The 21,231-nt window shown below is 36.5% G+C and overlaps 1 protein-coding gene across 4 annotated transcripts in view; it reads right to left on the bottom strand.

The window, feature by feature from the left end:
• Positions 1 to 21,231, bottom strand: part of Ttc6 (tetratricopeptide repeat domain 6) — a 173,278-nt gene that overhangs the window by 55,051 nt on the left and 96,996 nt on the right. For 3 of the 4 annotated variants that reach the window (XR_011373031.1, XR_011373032.1, XM_070026900.1), the window contains exons 13-16: positions 15,214 to 15,386; positions 13,005 to 13,141; positions 4,522 to 4,691; positions 1,386 to 1,506 (exon numbers count right to left, since the gene is read on the bottom strand). Coding sequence is in view for 2 of the 4 variants with exons in the window: in XM_070026900.1 (XP_069883001.1) it covers positions 1,386 to 1,506; positions 4,522 to 4,691; positions 13,005 to 13,141; positions 15,214 to 15,386 (601 nt within the window). In the remaining 2 variants the exon portion in view is untranslated. The remainder of the gene's footprint in view (positions 1 to 1,385; positions 1,507 to 4,521; positions 4,692 to 13,004; positions 13,142 to 15,213; positions 15,387 to 21,231) is intronic. The other variant, XM_070026905.1, reaches the window with a different exon arrangement.

The raw sequence follows: 21,231 nt of genomic DNA, 5'->3' as shown, positions 1-21,231 counted from the left end.
AATTTCTTTGCCTCAGGCCATGAGTAAAAGTAAAAAATAGTAATATTCTATGGTTTAGGAGTTTGGGGATAACATTCTCTCCACATTGGCATTTACACAGCTACTTTTTTATATTGTAAAAATACTGTACAGAGGGGTTACAGTTACATAAGTAAGGTAATGAGTACATTTTTTATCGAGCATTGTTGTCTCCTCCTTTTCCCCCTACTTTCCCTTCCTTCCCCATTTCCCCAACTACTCCCACCCTCCCCCTTGCCGAAGTTGTAAAGTTCATTTTCATATAGTGTCTTGTACATCTCATTGTTGCAATGGGTCAACCTGTATCCCTATTTAAGCATTTTGTTTTTTCCTTTCCCTTCCCCAAATAAGAAAAACGTATATACAAAATGCAGGGCACTGGAATCAAATACAGTGAAAACAAGGGTTATGCCATGGGGGAGGAACATACCAAAGAAACAAAAAAATCACATAGTACATTATAAATATGTTAAAAACAATAGCAAGAAAGAAAAAAAACATACACAGATACTTTTTATATCAAATAAAGGTTGTTTTCCTCTATAAAATCAAACAATTTTTAGAATGGGAATGACCTTAGACATTATTTTGTTCAATTCTTCTATTTCAAGATAAGGAAACTACATTTCCAATAGATTCTTTACCTGGGACATCAAAGTTCTTATCACCTACTTTCTAATCCTTGTATCTAAAATTCTTTCTTTTTCTTCCTGACTCCAAAATTTCCTAAAGTTTTTCCATGGTTTTTAATGGAGCATTATTCCATGATTGACTGAGACAAACTCAACATTCCCTTTAGATAACTAAGAAATCAATCTACTAGTTATCATGGAATATAAGAATAATTGGTTATTCTTTCTGACAACTTCCATTTTAATGAATGCATAATTGGAAGTAAGAGGAAATATTTAATTAAATTCTGTGCTTTGCAACCTGGATTTCTATCATGCTTAATTCTTATTAAACAAAATGAAGTCAGGTGTTCAAAAATGGGGGTTTCCCTTCTGTTAGTTGTATTGTCTATCCAGAAATGATATCAGGTAGCATGTTTTGTCATTAATTTCAAAACTTGATTACAGTTTTTTAGTAAGTTAACTTCAAAAAGCTCTAGCCTATCTTCAAACTCCTAATAATTTACTGACTTATCCATGGATTTTAGCCTTTTCAAACCCATTGAATCTCTAAAATCTACAAAATCAGTGGAAACAAACTAATTTCATTTTAGCACTACCTTATTTTCAGTAATATTCTAAGTCTAGTATAATTTTATAATTACAGTCTTGCTTTCTAATAAGTTATCAAGGATGAGAAGAAAGTTTTTACCTTAATTTCATTCAAGTGAAATCAACAGGAAAAGAAGGGCATACCTTTCTAGAGAAATAACAGCTTCAAAGTCACAAATTGCCAAATTCCAAAGTTTCAAATGTGAATACAGTATGCCCCGATGTAGAAAACACCCAAGATTCTCATAGCCATCATTTAAGAGAACTTAAAAACAAAAGTAAGTACCTCAGTCAGTTTCTGAACATTATCTGTCATATTGATACCTTTCCTATTATATATTTTTATTTTCTTAATGTTATGTAAAACAAAGCATGCCTAGTATGAGGGTAACTACTTCGTGGATATAAAAACATATCATATGGCTTGGCACTAGTGGTTCATGCCTGTAATCCTAGCTACTACTGAGATTGAGGATCTGAAGATCACTGTTCAAAGCCAGGCAGGGCCACAAGGTCTGTGAGACTCTTATCTCCAATTAACCACCAAAAAGCTTGAAGTGGATCTGTGGCTCAAGTGGTAAAGCACTAGCTTTCAGCAAAAGATCTCAGGAACTCTGTTCAAGCCTCAGATCTTCTGGCATGTGTGTGTGTGTGTGTATGTGTGTGTGTGTGTGAGTGTGTGTGTGTGTGTGTGTTTGTGTGTGTATCACATATGCACACACACATATTTGTTATGACAGCCCTCTACCACTCAGCCACAAGTAGACTTTCATATTAATATTTAAATGTTAACTGAGATATTCTTTTTTTTTGTCCGTGTGGGGCCTGAACTCTGGTCCTGGGCGCTGTCCCTCAGCTCTTCATCTCAAGGCTAGCACTCTACCACCTGAGCCACAGCACCACATCTGGCTTTTTCTGCTTATGTGATGCTGAGGAATAGAACCCAGGGCCTCATGCATGCAAGGCAAGCAGTCTACCTCTGAGCCACCTTCACAGCCCCTTAACTGAGATGTTCGATATGTGCATTTAGAAAGTTCCTGTCAGGTAGTTAATTGTCTAATGAATATCATATATGATCATCATCATCATTATATATATATGTATATAATATATATGTATATTGTATGTCTAAATTTATTCATCAATTCATAATGATGTGGCTATTATAATTGACAAATTCGTTAGATCTGAAAGAAATACTAATGACAATATATGGTAATTCTCTCACTTTACATATGGCCCAAACATTGACCAGGGTTAGAATGCAAGTCAGGGCAGAGATGGGACTAGAAGTCAGTTCCTGTCAGAGTGGTGCCAATATTGGTAATACTGGTGCTAACCTATTATAATTGCCAAGACTCCTTTACCAACCATCAGACTCAAGTACTGGTCTAGATCATGATATACATCTGAAGTCAGACCTACACATAAGCCATGATAAGCAGCTGCAAAGAGGCTACTCCAAAGCAAGTAGAACTATAGCTGCTAGAGCAAGGAATAAAGAGAACTTCCTGTCAGTGCTCGAGATGTGGAACTCTCTTCAATATTCAGCCACAAGTCATCTATGGCTCCTGCTACTTTCAGAAACATGCTAGTGATTTAGACAGGTTTGACATAGATTTGATGCATATCTGCTGAGCATCTCAAGCTCACTCTGATTTAGAAGGAAAACTTCTGCCAAAAATATTTACAATGTTGCACACAAATATTCTCAGTACTGGATTTGGAGAAGTATAAAAAGTGTGAGCAATTGCCCATAAATAATCATTTGAAAGCAAGTCAACAGTTCAATTCATAATATTGTTTGTCAGCAAGGGAAAAGTTAACTGCTATGTTGCTCTTGAAAAGTGAAAAAACATTATTCTTTTTTTGGTGGGGGGTCCAGTCGTGGGGCCTGAACTCTGGGCCTGGGCGCTGTCCCTCAGCTCTTCAGCTCAAGGTTAGTGCTCTACCACTTGAGCCATAGTGCCACTTCCGGCTTTTTTCTTTTTGCTTATGTGGTGCTGAGGAATCGAACCCAGGGCCTCATGCATTCAAGGCAAGCACTCTACCACTGAGCCACCTTCCCAGCCCCAAGAGGAAAATTTTTGAGAAAAGATTATAGAAGACCAGAGAGAAAGGCAGCTAGGCTGATAAAGCAAGATAAAACAACAGAGGTCTCCAAATTTAAGTTGTTTGTGCTACATTTATTCTCTCAACCTCAAATATTCAGTAACAAGAGTACTACCCAAAATATGTGACATTGAGGAATGAAGGAACTATCTGGGATTAAACAAAGCAGAGGAAACACTAGCTACAAGGAGCACACAGGCATGAATGGGTCAGCAAAGACAGAGAGCCAACCATGGACAAAAGTGAGAATGAAGTAGCAATCTTTAATCCTCTTTTCCAAGAAACCTTAGAAGTAGAGGGCACAAAACTCCTCTCAGCACAAGTAAAACAACTGTTTTATTAACAACTGTTGTTTTAACAATTCAAATTAGGATTGCTTTATCTAAATATAAATGGACAGGCAACCTCAGAAGACACATGATTTAGAGACAGTTAAGCAATAGTCATTTTTAATTTTCTTCCCTGTCGGAGTCTGGTTGTCTCTTAATCTTTAAAACTTTGCAATCCGATGAATATAGTCCTGTTTGGAACTCCGGGGTCTACCTGGATTTTATTAACCAAAATAGGCTTACTTATTCTATTGCAGATTGTTTTCTGGGCACCTACTTGAGGCCAAAAATGTTATATATTTTATATGTGTTATGCATATAATCTAAACCAGTAATGCATTGAGGGTACAATATAAGTAGCCTTTTGCTGTTAGCCTCTTATAACTGCAAAGAATTCCAAAACCTGTTCTTAAAGAGTTAAAAACTGTAAATCTGACAAATGTATGGATTTAGCTTTGGAATGGGGTATCACAAAACAGAATGATTTAATACCATTTTAACAAGCTAATGAGGAAATAGAACTGAGATTTCAGAATAGCTCTCTAGAACTCAATTTATAGATACGCACTCTATTTGATATGATAGTCTCTCCTGGCCATAACTGAAAACACACATATACCCAAATGTACCCAAATCCATATTCACATTTAGTAAAAAGGCATGTTAGAATGCTTGTAGATCAGCCCTTGTTACTTATCAATGTACATGGATATACTACATATATGCAAATATACATGTAATACATTTATTACATTAGTGATCAAACAGATTACCCTCTAGGATACTGAGCTTCTGAACCAGATTAGATTCTTATACATGTATAGTTAAAGAAAAAATACCTGAAATGCTGTAGTCCTGCAAGGCTCTGGAAATATTAGTCGTTCTAAACAAGCAAGCTCGATAATAAAATGCTAACCAATTATTGGGATCTAAGTGGATAGCAGCAGATAAGTCTTGGGCTGCTAGTCTATAAAGCTGCCTTTTAAAATATGATCTCCCCCGGTATGTCCTAGGAAAAAAAATTGACTTTAACATGTATTTTTTAAAAATATTGTCTCTTTTCATTATATCTATTCACCCATTTATTCATTACTATCTTTGGTTGTACAAAGAAGATAAACTCAACATGTCAATTTGTGTCAAAAACTCTACAATGAAAACTATAAAATTTTAAAGAAGGAAATTACAGAAGTAAAAATCAATGATGTAAAAATGGCTATACTACGAAAAGCAATCTACAGGTCTAACACAATCCCTATAGAATTCCCAACAATGTTATTAACAGAAAGAGAAAAAATCAATCCATAAATTCAAATAGAAATACAAAGGACCCTGGAAAGCCAAAGCAACCTTGAGAAAAACAAAAACAAAATGTTTGAGGTATGATACATGAGACTACCAGATTTCAAATTATTCTATAAAGCCATAGTACTGACACAAAAGCAGACCACTGGAACAAAATAAAAGGCACAGATATAAATCCACACAGCTATGGCCATCTAATTTAACAATGGAGTGCAAAATGGGGCACATTTGTTAGAGAAAAGACAACCTCTTCAAAAAATGCTGCTGGAAAAACTAGATAACCACAGCAAAAGTCTGAAAATAAATCTCTATCCCTCATCATGTGCTAATATCAATGTCAGTTCAAAGTGGATCAAAGATCTTAATGTGAGACCTGAAACTTTGAAACCACTATAGTAATCATAAAGAAAACACTAGAACAATACTAGCATAGGCAGGAGCCTCCTAAATAGGACTCCACTAGCTCAGCAAATAAGAGCAAGGACTGACAAATGGAATTGCATCAAACTGAAAAGCTTCTGCAAAGCAAAAGAACTATCACTAGAATGGAGAGTATCCAGAATGAAAAAAAAAGTCTTTGCAGGCTATACACCTTAAGTCTGGTAGCCTAGTATTATAATACCTCCATCCAATACTTTGTTTTTGTTTTTGTATGACTGGAATATACAAGAAGCTCAAAACACTAATCTATCAAAGAATCAAACAAACCAACTAATAAATGGCAAAGGAACTGAACAGATAATTCTCTAGAGAATAAGTTTAGATGGCCAATAAATCTCAGTCACATCATTTATTGACAACTAAGCTAACAGAACAGGGACTTGAGTGACCATGCATAACAAAGAACAGGTTTCTCAAAATTAGCTCAGAAAAGTCACTAAAGAATTATATATAACTAAAACTGTACTATATAAAACTATATATATATATATATATATATATATATATATATATATATATATATATATAACTAAATTCTGGGAAGTGGGGTGCATCAATATCCAAATGCTACATTACTATACTAATCAAAATATCTACTTTTAAAAATAACAATTAATACAAAGAAACACAAACATAGGGCTCATTCTTACAATGAAATTAATAGAAACTAGCCCCTCCCCCTGAATCTTAAACATTGGACTAACTAGATTACAGTCTTTACATTAGCTATCTTAAATATTCTCAAAAATCTAAAAGAACGCACTAGACAAAAATCTCAAAGACACTAGAAAATTTATCACTTAACACATAGAAAATAATTATAGTGCTTAATAAATTGATACTAAATAATACAGAACCTATAAAATGGAATGAGAAATCATGAAGTTGAAAATTATAATCACCAAAAGTTCACTACAGTTGCAACAAGATTTGAACAAAAAATAATAAAGATCTAGTGACCTTGAAGACATGCCAATTGAAATTATCTAATTGAAAAGAAAAAAGTGAAAAACAAATAAATACAGACTAACATAGCTACAGAATATAGAATATCATCAAGCTTATTAACATATATATTGTGAATCCTGGTGAAGGGTAAATAGTGAGAAAAGAAAATAGTACTTTTTAAAGATGAGTGAAAACTGCCTAAATTTAATGAAAGAAATGAAGCTACATCCAAGACACTGAAAAGATTCCAAGTAAGACAATTTCAAAACAGTTCCACAAAAAAGAGATGCATTATAATTAATCTACTAAAAGCCAAGACACAAAAACAACAATAGAGAAATTATTCATTATGTATAGGATTTTCAAAAAATGACATTTTTAAATTTTATTGTCAAGGTGATGTACAGAGGGGTTACAGTTACATAAGTAAGGTAGTGATTACATTTCTTGTCTTACTTGTTACCCCTTCCCTCATTGTTCTCCCTTTCCCTCCCTCTCAATCCCCGCCCCAAGTTCTACAGATAATTTCCAACATACTGTCATGTGAGTATCACTGTTGCATAGGTTCTCCTTTGTCCTTTGTCTCACCCATTTTGTTGTTCCTTTCCCTTCCTTAGTTCAGATAAACATATATACAATACACGGGGTACCAAAATAGAATGCAGTGACAACAGGGATAAACCATAGGGGGGAAAAACACAAAAGAAAAAGAAATCATGTAGTACATTGAGAACAACAACAAAGAAAAACCGCTTGTGTCCATGTCTTGAAGTTCATTTTGCTTAGCATCATCTTATATGGTCATATGTACATACCTACTGAGCTAAGATTATCCTAGATGTAGTCATGGGTGCCAAATGTAGTGAGCAGCATATTTAATGTGCTAACAGAAGAAAAATCGTCAGCCAAGAATTCTGTACCTAGAAAACTGTCCTTCAAAATTGAAGGAGAAATCAAAGCATTCTTAAGAGAATAAAAACTAGAGTAACACTGATAGTAGAACTGCTTTATAAGAAATACTAAAATGAATATCTGAAGCTGAAATAGAAGGCATTAGAAAAGTAGCTCAAGATCATATAAAGAAATATAAAAGGGCCATCTATAAAGGTAACAAACAAGCAAATTTAAAAAATTATTAAATTCTTTTGTTTTCAATTTTTTTTCCTATGTGGCTCAATACAAACACAAATAATACAGTTATTATATTAATAGGCATAAATGTATAAATCACATAATTATAACTCATTATATAGTATGTATATGTATGCTTATTTATATGAATAATACAAACAATTATGTTAACAACATAGATAATTCAAAGCACAGGATTCCAATATCTTACAAAATAATCCATGTTAACATTTAATGGATATTTTCACAGTATTAAGAGGTGGGTCTGCAAAGGCTGAAATAAGGACACAGGATGACCCATTGCAACAATGATGCTCACAAGACATTATTCTGGAAATGAACTTTATAACATCAATGGGGGTGAGTAGGGGAGGTGAGGGTGGGAAGGGATAGTAGAAGAAAATCAAAGGAGGGGGTAACAATGCTCAACAAGTAATATACTCACCGCCTTACTCATATAACTGTAACCCCTCTGCACAGCATCTTTACAATAATTTTTTTTAAAAAAAGAGGTGGGTCTGTAAGTGATTAAAACATAAAGACTCCACATTCATGGTTGGGATTGATGCCATTATAACAGAACATTTCTCACATTTTCCCTCTGCTATACATAGGATGCTTCTCACCTGGAATGATGTAGCAAGAAGACTCTCCACAGATAGTGGTACCTAGATTTAGGGATTTGTCAGTCTCTAGAATTATAATGCTCAGAACATTTTGGGGCTGAGAAGGTGGCTCAGTAGTAGAGTGCTTGCCTTGCATGCATGAGGCCCTGGGTTCAATTCCTCAGCACCACATAAGCAGAAAAAGCCGGAAGTGGGACTGAGGCTCAAGTGGTAGAGCGCTAGCCTTGAGCTGAATAGCTGAGGGACAGTGTCCAGGCCCAGAGTTCAGGCCCCACAACCAGAAAAAAAAAAACATTTTATAATTATAAATTCTCAGTTTCAGATATTCTGTTACAGCAGTACAAAAAGGACTAAGACAATAATCTAAACAAAATCAACAACTTCTGAGAAACATAAACTGCCAAGAATTACTCAAAAAGAAATAGACTGTAATAGACCAGCAACTGTCACTCTGCCTGTCATCCTACCTACTCAGGAGAGGCTGAGATCCAGAAGATCAGAGTGCAAGGCCAGCCAGGACAGAAAAGTCCACAAGATTCCATCTCAAAAAGAGTCAGTAAGGGGATGGGAAATCATGAGGCCCTGGGTTCCATTTCTCAGCACCACATAAGCAGAAAAAGTCAGAAGTGGTTCTATGGCTCAAGTGGTAGAGCGCTAGCCTTCAGCTGAAGAGCTGAGGGAGAGCACCCAGGCCCAGAGTTCAGGCCCCACAACCGACCAAAAAAAAAAGAGTCAGTAAAAAAAAAAAAAACAGCTGACTAAAACCTCCATATTAGGAAAAAAAAGGATCACTTTCATAAATACCTGCAATAAAATCTATAAAATATCATGAAAAAAATCTGTTTCATAAAAGAAAATGCCATGCTTGTTTTTTTTATCACTGGGACTTACCCCCAGTGCTGAGATTGTCAGAGGTTCTCTATCTGGGAAAAGTCATCCCTAATTTGTAATACACATAAAAAGAAAGTCTGTATGGATTAAAATTTGAAATTAAAAATATTAAACTTTGAAATAACTCTATGTATCTTGAAAGGGAAATATTAATCTGATCTCAAAATGGAGATTGGTTTTCTAAACTCAAAAGAAGAAGTATCACAAATTTGGCTGGATTAAAATGTTTAAGTCTTTATATTTAAATATAAACATTCCCCACTTCCTCCTTAATAGTCATCTTTCTTATTTCAATAACAGCCATTCTAATATCAAAACAAAGTGTGAGATGACATACCAATGTAGTTTTAATTTGCATTTCCATGACTATTTGTGAAATGGAGTTTTTTTTTCATATGTCTCTAGGCCATTTGTATGTCGTCAGTTGAGAAATATGTATTTAGGTCCTGTGCCCATTTTTTAAGTCAGCTTAATTTGTTTTCTTACTGTTGAGTTGTTTAAGTTCCTTATATATTTTGGATATTAGCCTCTTATGAGATGTAGGATCTGTAAATATTGTCTCGCAGTTTGTGTCATAGATACACAATGGAATGCTCAACTGAAGCTTACCAAAGAAAGAAAGGCTGTCACTTGTGACAGCACGCAGCCTGGATGAAACTGGCAGATGCTATGCTCAGTGACAAAAGCCAGGCCCTGAGAGGCCAGCACTGCATGACTGCACTGACACCTGGGATCTAAAAAGTCCAATTCACGGAAGTAGAGCTGCTAGAGACTGGTGTGGCCACATGATGGAAAGGGAAGACGCCCAAGAGCAAGGGTTTCAAGTCAGACAGAAAAAAAGAAGTGTTTAGTGATCTTTTACATCACCTGTAAAATACACAATACAACTATGCATTATATATGTCCTAGTTGCCAAAAGAATATAGCTTAAATAGTCTCACCACTGAGAAATAAGAATGAGATGGGTGTGTGAATTAGTTTGATTTTACCCATCCAATGAATTGCTATAATGTCATATAGTACCATAAATATAATCTAAAAATTAAAAATGAATGTAAATTATGTTAAAAATATATAACAAACACACATTTTAGTGAGCCTGGACAAATGTATTGTGTGAATAAAGTGTACATATAAATTGATGATATGCAAATTAAAATTTGTAGAGACAAGACCAAGAAGGAAAAAATACTAAGTCAATGAAATTCAAATTCATGTATAAAAGAGTTCTGATTTATTAGACTGACTAAAATTTGAAACAATTTTTTGGCAGTGTTGGCACTGGGGTTTGAACTCAGGGCTCGAATGTTGTTCTTAGCTTTTTTACCCAAATCTGGTGTTCTACCACTTGAGCCACATCTCCATGTCCAACTTTTTGGTGGTAAATTGGAGATAAGGGTCTGAAGAATAGGAAAAGCTATTTGTCATAACTATGATGATAAAGTGTTCATATCAACAATAGACATGAATTTGGGACTTGGCATGATGACATATGCCTGTAATTCCAGCTACTTCAGAGGCAGACACAGGAGGGTTGGGGGTGGGGGATAGATACCTTCCCTGAAAAACACAACCAAAAGCAATATGACTGAGAGTGGGCCTCGAATAATAGAACCCTTCACTAGAAGAAGAAAATCCTAAGTTCAAGCTCTAGAACAGAGAGAGAGAGAGAGAGAGAGAGAGAGAGAGAGAGAGAGAGAGAGAGAGAGAATATGAGCTTACAAATTAATAGCAAAACAATACATACATACATACATACATACATACATACATACATACATACATACATACATACATACATACATACAAAAACTCCGAGATTAGAATGACAAAAGAAAGAAAACTTAAATGGTTAATTGATTTATGGGAAGACACATAATCCTGTTAGGAATGAAGAAAATGGAAAGGAAAATCTAGTAGGATCACACTCCATGCCTGTGAAGATGTCTAAAACCTGAAAGCCAGCTAGCAATACTCAATGCTTGTGCAGAACTCACATAAACAGCTAGTAATACAACCGCTCTGGAAATCAGCTGGGTCTCAGCACTGCATACTTGCATGCACTATGAACCTGATACTTTGCACCCACATAAATGTGTAGAAAGATATCCAAGAAGCAATATGCCTAATGGAAAATTGAAAACACTCAAACATCCATCCATAGCAGGAGTAAATTCTAACATAAGGAAACTAGAACCACATGCCATAGTGCACAATATAGAAGAGCAAAAGCCATACATGAGATAATACTGTGTGATTCCATATATATAAAGTTCAAAACATGGGCATACCTAAACTAATAATGTATAGAGACACTGTACTATAACTATAAAGAACTACAAGGTAGTGACCAAAATGTAAAGATAACATTTACCACCACCTCCCCTTCCAGGGGATGCACATACAAAAGAGTTCCAGACTGCTGGAAAAGTTAGTTGCCAGTTATAGTTATATGGTAGTAAGATTAGATTTCCCTTTTCCAAATTGTGTAGTTTCCTAATTGCATGCATTATCTTTACTATAAAAATAGTTTGCAATTAAAACTTGCAGATAGAGGGTCAAGGGTGGTATACATCAGAATTCTCAGCTATTGTGGAAGTAGAGATAGGAGTGTGGTAGTTTGAAGCTAACCCAGGCATGAGATAGTAAGACCCTATTTCCAAAAACAAGCTGCACATTGTGGTTCACATCTGTATATTCAGCTAATCAGGAAACAGAAGTAGGAGAATTGTGGGCTAAGACTGGCATTGGCAAAAGTGAGATCTCATCTGTGCCTCTCAGACATTTTGTTTTTAGTTAGTTCTCACAGAAGATTTGCTAACTCTCCTCCACACCAGGTTGGTCTGGAATTCCCAACCCTCCAGTCTCTGCCCCTCAAGTAGTTGGGATTACAAGGCTGAGAACATGGCTCAAGTGTTACTGTGCTTGTCTAGCAAGTACAAGGCCTTAATCAAATTCAAAGGCCAGAACTGTCAAAAAATTCCTGAATTGGATACGAATCAGGGCTACATAGTGAAACTTGGTCTCAAAAAGTTACAAGTCATGGGCTGGGAATGTGGCTTAACCTTGCTTGCCTAACACTCATGAAGCCCTGAATTCGATTCCACAGTAACACATAAACAAAACAAACAAGCAAAAAGAAGCCAGAAGTGGTGCTGTGGCGCAAGTGGTAGAGTAATAGCCTTGAGCACAAAATTTCAATGACAGTGCCCAGGCCCTGAGTTCGAGCCCCAGCTCTGGCAAAAAGAAAAAATAAAGTTAAAAGTGAACTGGGAAAGAGTAGTTCATACCTTTCATCCTAGCTACTCAAGAGGCTGAGATTCAAGGATCTCAGTTCAAAGTCACCCCAGGCAGTAATGTCCATGAATCTCTTGTCTCCAATTAATTATCAACAAAATATAAAAAGCACCAGAAGGAGAGATGCGTCTCTAGTAGTAGAATGCTAGCCTCGAGCACAATAACTTAGTAACAGTGCCCAGACTCTGAGTTCAAGCCTCTACCAAAATAAAAGTCACAAGTGAAAAGATGAGTAGGCCTAACATTTTAAATCTCTAAAATAAACCTTAGATTGGAAGGAAAACCACAAAGCATGACATTTACTGGAAGTATAAATTCAATATACAAGTCAGAGAAAGGTGTTACAGAAACATATGTGAACAGTTCTTCATATTCAATGGATACAAAAGGTATGTATGTAAAAGAAACTTAAAGAAAAAACTATAGATGGTAGACTGTGTGTTACACGTGTATACTATAGCCAGAATTTAGGAAGTGAAAATTAAATAACTCTTAATTATTATTTATGTTTGTTAAATGACCTACTCCCATTACAGTATGAGTAAAGATTTTCATTCACAGGTATCTCTAAAAAGGAATTCATTATTTTTAAAAGGCCATTAAATGTATTTCAAACAATCTTCTTTCCTGAAAATGCATTTCAAATAAAAGCATTTTTAAAACACTTTTAAAATCCTTCTTACCTTGCTTGTGCATTGAGGTGATTTATATTTAACAAAGATGTAAAATCCTGTATAGCTGATGTCCAGTTCTCATTTTCAAAGTGAAACAGCCCCCGTTTCAATAACGCATCAGTTCTTTTAGGATCACAAGCAATACACTACAGGGGTGCAGGGAGATAGATACACAGGTCAAGGAATGAAAGCACCCTATGAAAAATACATAATCACATAGTAACTTCAAATTACAAACAAGCAAACCACGTTAAGATTCCAAATTTTGTTTAAAGGATCTTATTTAAAAATGTATTCATCATCAAATTTTGTTGTAGTTACTGTGTGTGTGTGTGTGTGTGTGTGTGTGTGTGTGTGTGTGTGTGTGTGTGTGTGTGTGCATGTGTGTGTAAAGGGGCTTGAACTCAGGGCCTCATGATCTTGCTTTTCGTGTTCTACCACATAAGCCACAGCTCTCCTTCCAAGTTTTGAGTGGAAATAAGAGTATCACAGACTTTTCAGCCCAGGCTAGCTTCAAACCATAGCCCTGAGATCTCAGCCTCCTGAACAGCTTGGATTATAGACAAAAGAAGCCAAGGATTTCATTCATAAGTAAAAGAAATGAATTGGTGGTGACACAATTCATCCATTTGATGCGGACCTACAGAGCCATACAGTGAACAGGCTACATCCTATGTTCATTTGTAAAGTTTCTTGCTAATTGGGACTGGCATAATTTTAAACATACAAAAAAAAGGCTACAGAGTTTGAAATTTGTTTCACCTTGTCCATTTTTTCCACTATGGGTGTCAGGCAGAGAAAATAATTTTTATATCTACAAAAGAGAATTTTTTATCACTTCTAGACCAGAAATTACAAGACTTGTAACAATATCAACTCAGTAGCTAAGCCATAATGGATGGATTAGGAAAACAGGGCAGCTAGGAACATGGAAAGTTAATTAATTAAATGATTGTTCCTAAATTCTCATTTCTGGATAAAAGTCAGAACTGTGGCATGGCTACAGGGAAAGAGCACTTGTCCAGCATGCACAAGGGCAGGCTCCATCCTAGCACACATCAGGAGAGCAGAGTTAGCATGTTCTGCCACATTTGGGGAATATATTGCCTTGTCTCTAGCCTCTTATTATACTCTAACTACAAGTTATCTTACTTAATGACATTTCTTGATACCACAGATATAAACACTTTCAGTATTCTTATTTCCTTCCCAACACCATTATAATTATATGTATATATTTTTTGTATCTGCCCTTAAGTATTTGATCTTTTGGGGGGGGAGGGTTGGGGGGGTCCGGTCATGGGGCCTGAACTCTGGGCCTGAGCACTGTTCCTCAGCTCTTCAGCTCAAGGCTAGCGCTCTACCACTTGAGCCACAGCACCACTTCTGGCTTTCTTCTTTTTGCTTATGTGGTGCTGAGGAATTGAACCCAGGGCCTCAGGCATGCAAGACAAGCCCTCTACCACTGAGCCACTTCCCAGCCCCAAGTATTTGATCTTTAAACAATGAGCTCAATATAGTGTATTCATTCATCATTTCTAATCCACTCTATGTACTACTTTGGTCAATAAAATTTGTGATTGAATGAATGAATGAGTGAATAAATGAAAGAAGGTTCCTCAAAAACAGCATCATCTAGTCAAGAGTTTCAAGGTAGAAATTAATTTCTCGGTTGTCTGAAGGAAAGAAGCAATTTTCAAAGGCTTCTCTTTTTTCTGCGTCTATGTCTGTATACACACACAACGGTACTGGGGTTTGGCCTCAGGGCCTGGACACTATCCTATAGCTTTTCCATTCAAGAATGATGGTCTGCCACTTCAGCCACAGCTCCATTTTCAGTTTTTTGCTGGCTAATTGGAGATAAGAGTCTCAGATTTTCCTGCCCAGGCTGACTTCAAAACACCATCCTCAGATCTCAGTCTCCTGAATAACTAGGATTATAGGCATGAGCCACTTCTTGAATCACAATTTTCTAGTTCGAGAGGAGAGAAAAGAAAAAGTCAGGTCCTCTCCCCATCCCACAAATTACTTCAGTGTCCCTCATGCCCTGACATGAAGCCATTTACTCAACAACCTTTTTTTAAATATCATTGAAGCCATGTTAATATCAATACTCATAGTGATCCCAACCTAAAATGAATTTTTATTACATAAAATATATGAAAATGCTTTTAAGAACAAATTCATAAATGGCAGCATTTCCTGTGCTAGCACTTACTTTGGAATAGTCATCCATGGCCAGCACTCTATTTGTCTTTTCATATACTACACCCCTTCTGAAGTATATCTCAGCATCTGTGGGTTTGCATTTGATTGCCTGTGTGTAGTTTAGAATTGCCAGGGTCATGTCATTTTTTCCCTTGAAAATTTCTGCCTTTGACAAATACGCTTCTAAAGGAAATTAAAAGGTAAAATTCAATGCTTCCATCCTTTCATTAACTATGAAAAATGCAAAATATCAATGCTTCTCCCCCAAGAAATATACCTGAAAAACAATTTTCCCAATAATGGCTATTCTAACAGGGGTGAGGTGGAATTTCAATATTGTTTTGATTTGCATTTCTTTTGTGGCCAGAGATGTTGAGCATTTCTTCATATGTCTATTGGTCATTTTTTATTTCTTCCTCAGAGAAGTGCTTTTTAAGTCTTTAGCCCACTTATCAGTGGGGTTGTTCTTTCTTTGAGGATTTGTTTATGGGGGGTTTAATCTTTTGAGCTCTTAAGTGAATTTTAGAAAGGAGGCCCTATCTGGTTTTTTTTGTCATTTTTTTATTGTGAAAATACTGTACAGAGGGGTTACAATTACATGGGCAAGATAATGAGTACATTTCTTATCAAGCATTTTAGACTCCTCCTTTGTTTCTTTCCCCTTCCCATCTTTTCCCATCCTTCCTGCCCCACCCTCTCTGTTTTATACCTAGTAAGGATCTTCTCCCCATCTGTGGGCTTTCTACTTATCTTGCTAGTTATGTCTTTTACCACACAGAAGTTCTGAAGTTTAACATAATCCCATTTATCCAGCTGTTCTTTGATTTGTTGTATTTCATTGTCAAGAAAACTAATAATAATGGATGCTGGTGGGGATGTGGCCAAAGGGGAATGCCACTACACTGTTAGTTGGAATATAAACTTGTTCAACCACTGTGGAAAGCAGTATGTAAATTCCTCAAAAAACTAAACATAGAGCTCCCCTATGACTCAGCAATCCCACATCTGGGCATTTACCTAATTGACCACAAATAAGACCACACTAAAGCTACCAATAACCATGTTCACTGCAGCATTATTTATCATAGCTAAGATATGGAACCAAACCATATGCCCCTCAGTAGATGAATGGATCAAGAAAATGTGTTATATATACACAATGGAATTCTATGCTTCCAACAGAAAGAATAGCATTTCCCCACTTGTAAGGAATTTGAAAGACTTGGAAAAAACTATTAAGCAAAGCAAGCCAGACTCAAAGAAACACAAGCTGTATGGTGTCCCTCATTTGTAATAACTAGAATATATCTATGATATTCTTAGCGGAAGATCACAATAGTTCAATAGCTAGGTGCATATGACAACATACAATGAAGCTTATCAAAATGAACTAAAAGACATGGAAACAAAAGGTTTTTATATGTACTGTTTGCATTTCTTTCTTTTTTCTTTCTTTTTCTCCTTTGGTTTAGGCCCTGTTGACACTGTTTTTTTTATTTCTGTGCCCTTTGTCTTGTATATAAGTTTATCTGATTTGTGAAAGGGAGAGGGAATCACAGAAATGACAGGACAAAGGGTGAACCAATGCAACAGTTGATACTCACTAGATGCTATATTGGAAATAAACTTTACAAAATGGGGAGGGAGTCGAATGGGGGAAGCAGGAGGAAATAAGAAAGGAGTAACACTGTTCAAAAGAAATGTGCTCACGTACAGTACAGTTACATACCTTACAGATGTAACAGTAACTCCTCTGTACATCATCATCACAATAAAAAAAGAAAATTATTTTCCCTATATTTTCTTAATCATTTTTTTAATTTTCCAGCAATATCAAATTTGGTTCCATCAACTGGCTAAAATATTCATTTGTGATTACAAAAATTCTGAATTTGAAGTGACAAAAGTTGTCTTTTACTTTCATGTATATCTAAAATGTTTCACAGTTTTTTAATGACTACAGTAAAAATCTAGGTGTTTATTGAGGGGGTTGGTTGTGAGGTACTGTGGTTGAACTCAGAGGCTCACTCTTGCTAGGCAGGTACTCTACCACTGAAACCATGCCAATGACCTCATTATGTATTGGGGGTTTTTGACATAGGGTCTTGCTTTCTGACTAGCTTGTACTAGAATACGATCTGCCCATTTTTGCTTCTTCTCATAGCTAAAAAAAAGGCACCACCTCATCCAATAGCCCTCTGCTATAATCATTCAGACTCAGGCCTAAAACTAGAAACCTCTCTGAAACTGAAATTCAGTTTGGGATGACAGGTACATACTACTGAACCCAGCTATTGTTAGAAAAAGATCTCATGAAGTTTTTTTTTCCACGAAGGTCTTGAACCACAATCCTGATATTCTGAGCCTCCCACACAGCTAGAATTATGGGCATGAGCTTTCAGAGCCTGGTCAAAGTCAGGTTTTGAACACACAAAATGTTATGGATCTTTAACTGATTGATACTAACTAGTACAGGCCAAAAAAAATCTTTTAGGAAGCTCATGTTATATATTTGGTGGATGTGCTGTGAATATTGGGAATATGAAGATGGTATGACATTTTTGCATTCCTAGGAAGTCCATGTCAAGAAAAGATTGGTGAATTACCTCTAAAACCAAAACTTGTGAGATGAGCATTAAAAAATGAGTTTTATCTAAGGTATATCAAGGGACATGAACATTTCAAACCATAATGAGTATCTTAAAGGCAATCTATACTCACTAGACACTGTTGAAAATGAAATATACAACTTGTTTGAGGGGATGGGAGGGAAAAACTGAGAGAGTGTAAAGGAAAGGGTGACATTGTCCAAAAAGAAATTCACTCTTTATCTGACTTATGTAACTGTAACCCCTCTGTATATCAACTTTCTAATTTTTTAAAAAGCAATCAAAAATTGTATGAGCCTGGAGCTTACCACATAAAGAGTAAAATATTTAACTGAGTTAAAAGACACAACTATTTTTTCAGAACTTCCATCTTTTTATTTCTATTTCTAATACTCTTTCAGCTCTTGATTTATGTGCATTTATAATAACAATGATAAAAGCTGAGATAAGGATCCAAAGGAAGATGGAGGAGGAGAAGCTGGGAGCTAAACAAGCTCTTGAATACAAAACAGTTTTAGTGTTCCAGTGAAAAGGCCTAGGGTAGAGAGTCACACCAAGTGTGCCATCATAGTACAGAGAGTTTGGCCAGAGAGGAAAAATCCAGGCAGCTTGGTTAAGGAGACAGATTTGAGCACTTGCTGGTGTCCATGGCAGCAGTGGTGGCAATGGCTGCTGCTGCAGCTGCCATATCAACAGAGAAGAACCCAAGACAAAGGTGCCAGAGGCAGTGTGTGAGCAGATTCTACTCACCACCAGCAAGAACTGACAAGGAGTGGAAATCTTCATCCTGCTGACCACAGATAGTCACAGACTGTGGAAAGCCCAGAAACCAAGGGATAGGCATGAGTACTACAAGACATCCTCACTCCTTCTCACAGAGGAGCAGTTGGAAAGTAGCCCCTTCCACACAACCAGAGAACTCCTCCATTTTTGATACTGACAAAGACTTGGCCAGAGTAGAGCATGTAACTCAGGCCTTCAAGAAGACAATAGGAGTTAATGAGATCTACAAGTCACTATATCGAAAAACAAACTTTACAACTTTGGGGGGGGGGAGCGGAGAGGGGGAAGGGGGGAGATGGTGGGAGTTGGGAAGGGATAGGAAGGGGAAACAAAGGAGGAGGCAACAATGCTTGATAAGAAATGTACTCATTATCTTGCCCATGTAATTGTAACTCCTCTGTATGGTATTTTCAGAATTAAAAAAAAAAAAAAAGACAATAGGAGCCATTCAACAGGTCACAGGAACCTGACCTGCCCAGCTCAGCTCCACCCAGAGGAAAGTTGCCCTTCCCAAGCAGAGGAACCTCCACCCGCTGAGGAGTGACTTTCTTCATTGGGTAAACAGAGCCAGAGGCTGCCCCTCTCCACTGCAGCACAGGCAGCAGACCCAGCAGCAGGAGGGTAAAAGAAAAACAATTGAAACTAGTAAACATAAATCCTGAGAATGGCTCCAGGATGGGGTCAGAGAGTGTCTCAGGAGCTAGCCCCTCAGGGTAAAGCTACTGATTGCTGACAGGCCTCAATCCTACCCACAACCTAGCCCCATCACAGCAACTCCAAGCTGGAGGAAACAGCCATTTTCCTCTATTGAACACTCAAAGTAGATCTTCCTCCAACTGAACTACCCTGGGAGGAGGGTCATAATGTTCCAGGAACAGCATAGCTTCTTTCTGCCTGCTCAAACAGACTTAAGAAACCAATCAAGACACAGGAAAACCAAACAGCACAAGCAAACCAGAGACTCCACCAAGAGACGGGTTACAGACACAGGGGAGACATAAGATCGCCCCCCCCCAAAAAAAAAATTCAAAGAACTCTTTTCTACCTAACTTTTTTTTTAATTAAATTCTTTTTTTCATCATTATTAATTTAGGTGTGTGTGTGTGTGTGTGTGTGTGTGTGTGTGCGTGCGTGTTTACTCTTTTTACTTTTTTCCCTTTTGCTCTCTTTTGGATTACTTTTGCATGATTCAATTGATGTTCTGCTCATCCCTAAATATATACCCATCTTAGATTATTAGACCTTATCCTTCATTGTATGCACACCTAATTCAGAGATTTTTCAATTCACAAGCTCTCAGCCTTAACTCCTTTAAATAGAAGTATTCTTTATACTTATATAATTTTTAAGTGTTTCATTTTTTAATTTTTTTAATTTTTTATTTATTCATTTTTCCTTTTTTCTTTATCTCTGTCCTCCTTTCCTTCTATCCTTCTACTCTCTCAGTATTATTTCTTTATACTTATATAATTTTTAAGTGTTTCTTTTTTTATTTTTCATTTTTCCTTGTTTCTTTCTCTCTCTCCTACTTTCCTTCTGTTTCCTCTCTCTGAATTTAGGTCTTGGTTAAATTCCCTCTCTCCTTTTCCCTCCTCACATTCCTCTAATCTTACTTTCTCCCCACAATTCTCCCTAAACCTATTCATTTCTGTTCTACTGACTCCTTGTGTGACTTGTTAGTGCATTAATCCATAGTTGTTTGTTGTTGAACTAGATTCTATCTGTTCAAATAGTTTGTATCTGTACTCATTTTTACTGCATCAAACAATCTATGCAACTACAGGGTTCTGGTTGATGCATGCTTTAAAATAGTGTTCTAGGGTGAAACTGGTTTTGCTTTCATACCAAATGGGTAAAACAAGCCAGAGAAACACAAGAAAAATGGCAAGTCTAGATATCTCAACTCTCACTCAGGATAATCAGGTGACAAAGCAATTAATGAATAATCCAGAGGAGAGTTCCCAAAATGCTCCACAAACACTACTGGTAAATGAAAAGATTGAAAGCCTGCAAAGGATTCTGTGTGAGCGTGATAGGAAAAAGCATGAGCAGGATAGGGAAAAGCATGAGTCTGATGAGGCTCACCAAAGATTAATACAGGAATCTCGTGAGCATGATGAGGCTAACCAAAGATTAATACAGAAATATCGCAGGCATGATGAGGCTAACCAAAGATTAATACAGGAATTGCATGAGTGGGATTAGAATAGACAAAGATCAGTGAAGGCATTCATGGAATCCACAGACAGCTGAAGGAATCCAGGGAGCACAAAAGGAATGCTGAATGGAACCCATAAGTAGGAAAGGAAGTACAATAAAACCATAACCGATCAACTAAGGGATTTGAGAATGAACACTGAAAACCAAATGAAGGAAGTAAAGAAGTCCATACAAGATCTAAAACCAAATTCCAACAAAGAATTTGAAGCCATAAAAGCCAACCAATTAGAAGGAAAGGAAATACAAAAACAAAGTAGAAAGCCTTGACAGTAGGATAGACCATGAAGAAGATCAAAACTCTGGGATTGAAGACAGCCTAGATATTATAGAAGAAGGACAGACAACTAACTACCCAAGACAAATCCAAGAAATATGATAGATCTACTCAAAATTTAGAAGACACCATCAGAAGGCCT

This window comes from Dipodomys merriami, unplaced genomic scaffold, assembly GCF_024711535.1.
Source record: "Dipodomys merriami isolate MVZ:Mamm:240054 unplaced genomic scaffold, mDipMer1.0.p SCAF_1, whole genome shotgun sequence".
Classification (NCBI taxonomy): domain Eukaryota; kingdom Metazoa; phylum Chordata; class Mammalia; order Rodentia; family Heteromyidae; genus Dipodomys; species Dipodomys merriami.
Note: the sequence above shows the minus strand (reverse complement) of the source record. Positions and strands in the feature narration are given on the sequence as shown.